The 11,109-nt window shown below is 42.0% G+C and overlaps 1 protein-coding gene and 1 long non-coding RNA gene across 2 annotated transcripts; both read left to right on the forward strand.

Annotated features, from left to right (window-relative positions):
• The first annotated feature begins 4,748 nt into the window (after window positions 1-4,748).
• Window positions 4,749-9,167, forward strand: LOC114910486 (deleted in malignant brain tumors 1 protein-like). The gene is made up of 4 exons (XM_029251849.1): window positions 4,749-4,844; window positions 7,673-7,978; window positions 8,846-8,973; window positions 9,156-9,167. The coding sequence occupies exons 1-4, from the start codon at window positions 4,781-4,783 to the stop codon at window positions 9,165-9,167; spliced, it is 510 nt and encodes a 169-aa protein (XP_029107682.1). The 5' UTR covers window positions 4,749-4,780.
• A 345-nt stretch (window positions 9,168-9,512) lies between these two features.
• LOC114910578 (uncharacterized) lies at window positions 9,513-10,302 on the forward strand. The gene is made up of 4 exons (XR_003797708.1): window positions 9,513-9,686; window positions 9,913-9,942; window positions 10,039-10,074; window positions 10,180-10,302. It is a non-coding gene; the product is annotated as an uncharacterized LOC114910578 (long non-coding RNA).
• The last annotated feature ends 807 nt before the right edge of the window (window positions 10,303-11,109 follow it).

Below are 11,109 nucleotides of genomic sequence, written 5' to 3' on the forward strand. Positions count from 1 at the left end.
CTTTCGCGGTTTCCGTTGACCGCCATTAAATATAGGCTAATATTATCTTTATATTTCATACTTCAATATTTAACAATTGACACAATGCAAAGTGTCAGGAGTATCAACCGCATTTAAATGACGCAAACATAAAGTCACACCGCCTAATATTTGCGCTACTTTGAAGCGCAAATTCTAATAAAAATACATAATCTTCAGCATGACGCGGGCCACAAAATTAATGCCGCGACGGGCCGCCTGTTGAGTATCCCGGTTGTAGATACACTGTTACTCTGAAATTGGTGAGGTGAATAAATACCCAGCAGGTCAGGAAATAGAAAAGTCAAAAGAAGTACTGTCTTCAGGAGAACAGTCTATGGGTCTCTTGTGTACTATTTAGAAACCAACCAAGAAAATGTCGCATCACAAAAAGCTCAAACAACCATGCGGAAGAAGACGCGGGTCACAGAACGCAGGTACAATATGGCGCCCAGTGGAGGGTAACTTAACCTTCTTATTTTGCTGCCATCTGGTGGATTAGAAAAGTTACTGCAGTTCGTTGGAAAAGGTAATTTTTCAATTGAATATAACTGCAGTACCTATTTGTGGCCACAAGAGGGTGGAAAATAAACGCGAACCGATGAATTTCGTCAGCGCTATAGTGAGTGTATCTACAGTAGTTTTTATAGCACCGTTAATTTCAAGCAGGCTGATGACGAGTAACTAAACTACTATGTATAGTAACTGCTCTTCCAGTTTTGGTGGTGGTTGTTTGGAGTCTCTCTCAGAAGCAACGTGCACAGTTCGGTTGGGACACCAGTCAGTCGCAGGACAGTCTCACTAAAACACACACACACACACACACACACACACACACACACACACACACACACAAAGAGCAACCTGGCTTCACCAGTTCCCCTGAAACATAAATTCTTTGTAAGACAACTATGAAGACAAGTAACTGGAGTAAACAGCAAGTAACTAACAGTGAATTCATTAAGTAGCAAGACTCCGCACACAGTGACTCAAGTCCATATTTTGGAGACTTGGCAGATGTGTTGCAGATGTACCGAGTCCCTCCTGTAGAGGGCGCCCTCTGATTGGAACTGCTGTGCACGTGCTGGGGGTGTGTCGGTGGGAGGGAAACCACATGAATAGGAGAACAACACACGACCTCCTCACAGACACTTTCGAACCCAGGCTCAGATCAACAGGCCAGGTGACGGGAGGTGTCAGAATTACCCACTGTGTCACATTTTGTACATAAATATTGAATTAGTTCTGAACAGCAATACCACCTATAGTTTTAGCTAAGCTGAGCGTGAGACCTGCTTTGCTATCAGTTTTATTTTTATTCAAATAATTAAAAAGCAAAATATACACCACCCTCAAACATACACAAATACGGTATATATATATATATTCGATTACAGTACGTACCTGAAACTGGACTGCAAATTGTCCGTTATAAATTTGTCAAGTTTTTTTTTTTTTTATTTTTCTTTAAGTTAGGTGCTTTCATGCTTATGCCTTTTATGCGATTTATAAAAGTGCTGCAATAGGTAAGTTAATTTTGCATTATTGCTCAGTATTAGAAAAATATCTTGTTTTTAACCATATATTTTACCGTTGTGAAGAAGCGATGAAATGTCCATTGGGAAAAGTGCTGTGAATTTTGAGATAAATATTGTATTGTCCCCCTCTGGAGCTCCTGCACACAGACTCGAGAGACAGGGTTCTGGAAAAATGCTCTTTATTGAACATACATGTCTTTCAACGGCAGCCCTGACAAGGGTACCGCACATAGTACAAGACTACTTTGTGAACACCTGAGAGTTCCCCCGGTCACTCTGAGCTCCCCAACTCCTCACAATAGTTAGGGGTCACCTGTTCAACCCCCAGAATCCCCCAGTGGCAAACAGAGCATCAGTACCATGACAATAATCAGAAGGGAACACAGCACTATGTACTAGAATGGACACTAATAGCAACTATTTACATTCATTTACATCAGCCCCCCCTCTCTTACTGCTCTTACACTATTGTAGCTTTCATTGGTTAAGGGCTCATGCAACATATCTCACCGTGAGATCATAGTTGCAAATGAAAAATAATAATGCTCCAGCTATGAATAACTTTCTTTCCGTTAAACGTGCAACGGGAGCTCAGAAACCACACGAGGGGCCCACAGCTGCAGCGCTGCAAAGGCGTCAGGATGAGGACAGATAAACACGCTAATGTGACACGGAGCAAGAGGATGTTCGTGATAAGGTGCCACACAAAAGGCTGAACAGAGCTCCGTCACAGAGCTCACCTGTGCTGTAATGTGTAGGAACGGCTGATACTGTAGTGGTGAAAGCTACTGCCTTTGGATCCAGAGGCCATAGGTTTGATCCCCTCCAGTAAAATTACCCAGCTGCATAAATGGGCAAATTATTATAACCTTAACATGGTAAGTCACTTTGGACAAAAACATCATGTAAATGTGTGCTGAGTTCTTCACCGATTTGCATCTCGTCTGGAGTCACATCAGAGGACATTAAGCAGAGACAGGCAGCACACTGATACATGATCAACATAGCTCTGTGCACGTTATATGACGCATAAGGGATTCCTGCTGGTGAGAGGAACACACCATTTTCCTCCTCTCCCATGAAAACCCTCAAATACCACAAGTTTCTGCAACTTCTTACCTGGATATTAAAGTGGAACAGTATGTAATGTTTAGGCAGAAAGTATTATATATTGCAATGGTTTCATATGTCCTGTAAATGATACTTCAGACACATTAAATATGCAGGAAGTAACGTCTAGAATCAATTTCACAATTTATTCATTTTGATTTGATTTATTTTGGGGCGGGGGCGGGTGCACAGTGGCACAGTGGGTTGGACCAGGTCCTTCTCTCCGGTCTGTTTGGGGTTCAAGTCCTGCTTGGGGTGCCTTGCGACGGACTGGCATCCCGTCCTGGGTGTTTCCCTTGCCCTGTGTTGCCAGGTTGGGCTCCGGCTCCCCGCGACCCCGTATGTAACAAATGGTTTCAGATGATCTGTGTGTGTATATTTTGATTCAATTTGTCATTTAGACCAGAGGATGATTGAAGTATCCAAAGATGCAGCTACAGCTCTCTAACCTCCTCTGTCACTGTTATTACTCCTTCCATTAACATACCGCTTTCTGTTGAGTCTTTTCCTCCTTGTTTGCAGGTGAGATCATCATGAAGAATTTTACAATGGTCTCGACACTGTGGTTAGAACACACTTTCCCAGCTGAGCTCATTGTAGTTACAGTAAATCTCATTGTTCAGAATCCTATTTAATTTGCTACTTGGCGTTTCTTACAGCTCAGTGTCCTCAAACCTGAAATGAACTTGGACCCTCACGGATCTGGTGGTGAACTGGGCCTCTCAAGTAGCTACTTTGTTCTTCACAGAGTCACACTCTATGGTATTGATTAATAAATAAGAATAAACTTCTGTTTTTCATAGATAAATATATTTCAATATAAAATGTTTGTGTGTGAGAAGGGGCGCGGTGGCGCAGTGGATTGGACCGGGTCCTGCTCTCCGGTGGGTCTGGGGTTCAAGTCCTGCTTGGGGTGCCTTGTAGCAGACTGGCGTCCTGTCCTGGGTGTCTCCCCTCCCCTTTCGGCCTTACGCCCTGTGTTGCTGGGTTAGGCTCCGGTTCCCCACGATCCCGTATGGGACAAGCGGTTCTGAAAATGTGTTTGTATTTCCATTTCTTATTCTGGTAAAATTGGTGTGGCAACAGACTGAGCAGGGACGACAATACTTCACTCTACTGCTATTTCACTTCAGTAAGTAAAATATCATTTATAGTCAGCAACATGGATCAACATTAATCAAGTGCAGGGTAAATTAAACTGGAAAATGTAGACAAGTTTAAGTTATTTGTAAGGTCTGATGAGCATCTCCTTTCTATATGTTTCAACAGGGACTTGAGACACAGCTCAGTGCTGCCACCTACTGTAGATTAAAGGTCAACAACATGAGCACATGGGAACAGGGCTGATAAAAGAAGTATCAATATAGCTGTGGTTCTGACTGCTCTCTGTATTGGTTCCTGGCACATGGGAGGATGACCACACCGCCCAGTTCCTTAACTGTCAGCTCTGAGTGCAAGGTGCGAGTATTATACTTCCCCAGTGTACAAAGGACATCTGTGGGAGAAAGACGATGAACTGGACTTTCGGACCAAGTGGGGCTGTGAGACTTGGTTTATGGCTTATGATTTGTGTCGGAGACTTTTTTTATACATTTGTTGGTATGTTTTTGTTTCTGTCAGTAGCAGTTTTGCTTTTAATTTTAAAAAAATCTCCATAAATTCTCCTGTTGCTCTGTCACACCTGGTCACTCCTCAGGTCGGAGACACATCAGTGTGTCAACATGTTCATTTTGACAGTGCGGTATTTTTCCACCACTGTAATTCTTCTTCATTTAATGTCCCTTACTGAAGAGCTCACACTGTAACTATGTGAGACTGTAGGTCTTTCTGAGTGGTTTACAGTGGTTTACAGTGTAAGGTGGAGTCAAGACAGACTTCGGCGCTACAGTATCTGTATATATGGAGGAAACACACAGAGATTCCTCTGATTGGTGTTTCCACACTTTTCATGTGTTCCTGTACTCCTCTGATAAGGCAATGCTGAGTGTGATTGGTGGCTGGGGGCGTGTTCTCCATGGGGGTCCAGGATGGTACAAAGGCACTCGCTCGCCCTGAGAGCTCACAGCTCAAGGTTGGGTTCTGAACTTTGCTCTGAGGACAGTTGGTTTGTGCTCATGGAGATGGAGAGCTGTCTGTTCATCCTCATGCTCTCATCCCTGCTCATGTCCACCACAGCCGGTAAGTACCGTGTTTTACTTCTGCTCCAGGGCTCCTCTCATAGGTCAGAGCTCAGTGGGTCAGGGGATGACATTCTGAAAAGTCACCAGTTTGTGGAGACTGTTTAAACAGTTAACATGAAATACAACTTTCAGCAACACTGATGACAGGTGATTGTGTGAATTTTACATGTGTGTTTATGTTACTGCCTGGGAGTAAAACACTGGTAAGAAGTAATTGAGTGACACTGCAAAGTTGTAACTATAACACCTGCAGGATACAGTGCAGTTCAGTTTTTATCTCATTTTAAAGTTTGATACTGTGCAGCACAGTGGTGTAACAAGTAGTACTGCTACCTCGCAACACCTGGGTTTTTCTGGGTGGAGGTTCAAATCCAGCTAAATGTTTGTGGTTATTCTGCGATGGACTGGTGTCCCATGCAGGGTGTTCTCCTGCCCCATCCTTATACGCAGTGATTCCGGAAAGGTTCTGGTGTTCTGTGACCCTCACCAGGACAAGTAGTTAACGATTATTGATGGTTCAGAGTTGATACTATGGTTCTGCTGTTTATTTCTGTTTTTATTTATCTACATTTTGATGTATGTGTTTGTTTTTACATCATTGGTTACATCTAGTTACTTCTTGTAATTGGGGAAAAATGTGTTAGACGTGGGGTGCGGGGGCGCAGTGGGTTGGACCGCAGTCCCGCTCTCCGGTGGGTCTGGGGTTCGAGTCCCGCTTGGGGTGCCTTGCGACGGACTGGCGTCCCGTCCTGGGTGTGTCCCCTGTCCCTCCGGCCTTACGCCCTCTGTTACCGGGTAGGCTCCGGTTCCCCCGTGACCCCGTATGGGATGAGCGGTTCTGAAAATGTGTGTGTGTGTGTTAGATGTGTTCATTCTGAGAATGTTTCTCTCTCTTGATAAACCCTATTTATATTTAATGAACAAACTCTTTATGTGTGCAGTAGTGTGACAATTAAGGACATGAACTTGTTACTTGGAAGGTTGCTGGTTCAACCCTCACATTCTGCTGCTGTAGAACTAATTCAACAAAATACTGTAGTTCATATGTACATAGGTCAAATATTGTCTGCTTTAGATAAAAGGTAAGCAATGACGTAACAAATTTTCATTTTCAAATCACACATATTATCTTTAGTTTATTCATCATCATTATCCCCGTATGGGACAAGCGGTTCTGAAAATGTGTGTGTGTGTGTATATTATTATTATTATTATTATTATTATTATTATTATTATTATTACTACCTGCTTGTTCAGGTCAAGTCTGCAGTAGTCTAGAGCCAAAAACAGACGCATAACGTGTAGACAGCATGTTAGTTTCCCGCAGGGCATGTAATGGAAATAAATTAATTGTTGTCATTCATTATTACCATAGTATGAATTCCATGAAGTTGTGCAATATAAAATCAGAAACCAGACAAAATAATTTAAATATATGAATCATGTAATGCAGATCAATATATAGAAAAAATAAGACAGAGAATTTCTGAAATTTAAAGTTTCGATGAACGCCAAAAATGTTGACTTTATGTCTTTATTCATTTCGCTGACACTTTTCTACAAAGCAGCTTCCAGTGTTAAGGTACTTGCTATTACTTTCAAATTCATACAGGTGAGTAATTTTACTGGTGCAATTTAGGGTAAATATGTTGCTCAAGGGGACTATAGTTGGAGGAGGGAATAATACCTGCAACTTTTGGGTCCAAAGCCAACCACTACGCTGCCAGTTGTTCTTCTAGTTTGGTAGCAATAACAAAATTATAGCATTTAATTATTGTCAATAAATGCTTTAAAGATTGAAACATGGGAAGAATAATAAATCTGACAAGCCGTTTTCATTGACTTTTCAGTATTCACAAAATTATTGCCCAAAGTTACATCTGTCTATGTGTTTTCACAGCATTTGAATGATCTATTTATACTGACAAAGACTAAATTTTTAAAAAATTAAATACAAAATTGAACTTGTAGAACACATGTATCATTTAGTCCTATTTTGTGTTTGCCATGTACCAGTATCATCTATTAGTTCTAAACAATGTGAAAATCTTTAGGCTCAGTTAAAAGAAAATTATTTTCTGGCTTCTTCAATAAATATGTACTTCATATAATAATATGTAATAAGTCTATGTATATATAGTATATTAATATGTATTGCATACAATATTTTTCATCTTAATCAGGGTTATTCTTACTGATTTTTTTGACAATTGATTTGTAAATGAAAATGACATGGGGGGTGCGGTGGCACAGTGGGTTGGACCGGGTCCTGCTCTCGGGGGGGTCTGGGGTTCAAGTCCCGCTTGGGGTGCCTTGCGACGGACTGGCGTCCCGTCCTGGGTGTGTCCCCTCCCCCTCCGGCCTTACGCCCTGTGTTACTGGGTAGGCTCCGGTTCCCTGCAACCCTGTATGGGACAAGCGGGTCTGAGAGTGTGTGTGAAAATGACATATTTTGTTTTCAAGTTCTCATTTTCATATTTACATTGAAATTCATTCACTGAATTCCATGAAAAAAAGTATTACATATATATTTAAACGTGTACATCAGAATTTTATGTTTTCGGTTATAAAACTGTGACTTGCTGCACACTGGAATTTTCAGGTAAAACTCATCATGAGAAATGGCAGTAAAGGGCCAGCAGGTATAAAAATTTCACTGATCTCTCATGTGTTTCTTTCACACACTGTTACATCTGTTACATTTAACTGTGTGTTTCAAATCTCTTTGTATCTCTGATCAAATACAACTTTTTGGAAACTCAGTTGAAGCTCAAGCTGAAACATGTAAAAGACTCCACTGGAGTGTTTCTGTGTCTCTTCTTCCAGACAGTGATGTGAGGCTGGTGAATGGAAACAGTCCTTGTGAGGGAAGAGTGGAGGTTTTTCATCAAGGACAGTGGGGAACTGTGTGTGATGATTACTGGGATATGAAGGATGCGGCGGTGGTGTGTAGACAGATGTTCTGTGGAGACGCTGTAGCAGCACTGGGAAACGGTCACTTTGGAGAAGGAGAAGGGCAGATCTGGATGGATCTGGGATGTAGTGGGTCAGCATCTACACTGAAGGAGTGTGGACAACCAAGGGTTACTTCTGGCTGCAAACATTATGAAGACGCTGGAGTCATCTGCTCAGGTAGGAGACTTTTCCTCTGTCTTGTTGAAGTTTATTCTTGTTCCGTTCGTTTCTCCTGTCCGTTCTAATTTGTTGTGATAATTAATCTATTTCATGAATTTCTGAATTCTCATGAGGACGATAAAGTTAGTTTTACATCAGTGACGAAGAGGATTTACAGTCAGTGTTTCTGTTCCATTGTAATTTGACAATTATAGTATAATTATATTACTTACTTGCCCCTTTTCTTTTCCACAGTTTTCTGCCAGTAAAACTGTCGGTGTGTAAATCATGTCTCTGCTTTGTGTTCTCAATAATTTATCGATTATTGGTCAATAACTCGCTCGCTAATCGTCGCTCCGTTGTTTCGATTTGTCGGCGTTTTCCTACAACTTAGTAGGTGTTCAAGTTAAATTAATTAATGTAATACTGTGTGTTATGTGTGTATCTTCTATGTCGATTTTGTGTTTCTGCTCAGTGTTGGGTGCAATGTTAGTTTCACCAGTTGTTCTGGCTATTTTCACTCTTTTCTCTTGAATAAATAAAATTGGACGAATTGTTACCGGGACGAGATTAGCGGCCTCTCAAAGTGTACATGGAACATATTAATTTTTAATATCAGCCCCAGCAGTGTTTGAATATAGTCAGTGTGTGTGTTTGTTAGGTTCAAATGCAGGTTCCTCTACTGACTGAGCTCTTCATGTTCAGCTACTCGCTCAGTGTGATGAGAACAAGGATATTTCAACGTCTCCACTTTTCTTTAACATATTATTTTAAAAGAATTAAAACAGGCTTCACCAAATACTACAAATTGTTTTTTAGGAACCTTTACAGTTCGACTGGCAGGGGGACCTCACCTGTGTTCTGGGAGACTGGAATTCCTTGCAGACTCATGGTACACAGTGTGTGACCCCGACTTTGACCTCCAGGACGCAAAGGTTGTGTGTCGACAGCTGGGCTGTGGGACACCTGTACAGGTGCAGGGAGCAGCAGTTTTTGGTAAAGGGGATGGCAAGGTGTGGAAGAATAAGGTTGAGTGCAGAGGTGATGGACATAATTTTCGACAGTGTTTAATATCATCCACAAAGGAGACAAAGTGCACTCATGACACTGACGTGGGACTGGAATGTTTTTGTAAGTGTCTTTTTCAAGTGTCTTTGAAGTGAAAGTGACAACTTCACATTTTTTTACTTTCCAGTATAAACAGTAAGAGGAGGTAATGGTGTAAGATTAAATAGAAAATGCTTCTGAATATTAACAGTTTTGAAATATGTATCTTCTAAGAGTAATCAGTAATATGATGCCCTGGAATATTTCTGTTAATTGATATTTAAATGTCAGCTTCTAGAAAGTGTGTTCTCTTTTGATATTTCTTGTATTTTAATTTTCTCTAATCCCACTGCACTTCATCCAGGGTACTCAAACTCCAGCCTGGTGGACGGTCCAGACCGCTGCTCCGGCAGAGTGCAGTTACAATACCTCACTGAGTGGGGCACAGTGTGTGATGCATCCTGGGATCTGAGAGCAGCCAATGTCCTCTGTCAGCAGCTGGGCTGTGGCAGCGCTGTGGCAGTGCCAGGACAGGCCTGGTTTGGAGAGGGCAGCGGCCCTGTCTGGGCTGTTGTGTTTGAGTGTCAGGGGAAGGAGACACATTTGTCCCAGTGTGCCTTTTCTTCATGGAACCGAGTTCCATGCTCTCATGAACATGATGCAGGAGTCATCTGTAATGGTGAGGAGTGCTGTGGTCATCACTGTACTATAGGAGAGGGGTCACAGTCGCATGTTTGTATAGAAAAATTGTCTTCCACGAAAGCGGTTCCTGGTGCCAAAAAGGTTGGGACTGCCGATCTAGATTATTAATTAGAGATACAACTTAGACTGGTTTCATTAAAAACATAATGGGGAATTTCTCGTTTTTCTCATGTGTCTAATGAATTTTTGCTTCTATTTTTCAGTCATACCTTCCGAACGCACAACTACAACAGGTAAAGTATGAATAGTGTTCATGCCTTGTGTTTGTATAATTGATTGAAGTAATAATAAAAATTGTTGTAAATCACATGTAAATAATGTTTTTTCAGGAATTCTAGAAACAACCACAAGCACTCTAAAACCAGGTATTTTTGCTCCCTGTTTGTTTGTGTACAGTGCAAAAGTAAATTACATGCCTTCTGTTTCCTGCAACAGGAACTTGTTCAGTTCTCTGTGTGTTTGTCTTTCAGTTGGACCCAGTCCACCGTCCCCACTGTCCATCCCTGCTGTGGTCTTCCTGGTACTGGGAGCTCTTCTCTTCCTACTGCTAGTGCTGCTCGCTGGTCGTCAGTTGTACCAGAACAGGGTGCTGAAGAGAGGTACAGAGGAACACCGCTGATCACATGTCCTTTCGCACGCAAACAGCATCAATATGGAATATTTTTAATTATTAAGACCTTTTGATAAAATGTAATGAGTGTTATTGTTTCATCCCACTGTGTCTTTTTGTCTTTGTCCCACAGCCCTGTACCAGGGGGGTCTCACGCCTCTACATGAGACCATCTACGAGGAGATAGAATACAACCTGACCAGGAAAGAGACATACAGAGGTCTCAGAAAGGGTGAGAAAAATCTGACTGTCCTTTTTATATTCGGAAAAGAGGAAATAGAGATAGAAGGACAAACAGCTAGAAATATTATGTATCCTAAAGTAAATTATACAACTGGACCTCCTCGTCAGTGCCGAGGATGGGAGACAGGAGGTAGGGTTTGGACCCAAGTGCGGGTGCTTTTATTTCCGTGCCATAACACAGGAGCAAACAGAGACTGAGGTCGGGAACAGGCGAGTGTCTTCCAAGGGGCGAAGCAAAACTCCGTAAACGGGTGAACAAGCCAAGTTCAAAAAGCCAGGAGAATCAGGAACTATAAGCAGGGATTATGGTACTGGGAAACAGAACGCTGAATGCACAAGTCAAGTAGGTGGGCGTTGTAGATTCCGCACCCTTTGCCATGCTAATCGGCAACAGGTGCTGTCGCCAAGGTTGTGGGTGTGGGCGTGACACTCCTGAAGTCCACTGCCATCTTTGTAGTCTTTCCAATGTCGAGCTGCAGGTGGTTCAGTTTGCATCACTCAACAAAATCCTTCTCTAGGCCTCTGTACTCATCCTCCTACCCATCTC

The sequence above is a fragment of the Scleropages formosus genome, chromosome 5, assembly GCF_900964775.1.
Source record: "Scleropages formosus chromosome 5, fSclFor1.1, whole genome shotgun sequence".
Classification (NCBI taxonomy): Eukaryota; Metazoa; Chordata; class Actinopteri; order Osteoglossiformes; family Osteoglossidae; genus Scleropages; species Scleropages formosus.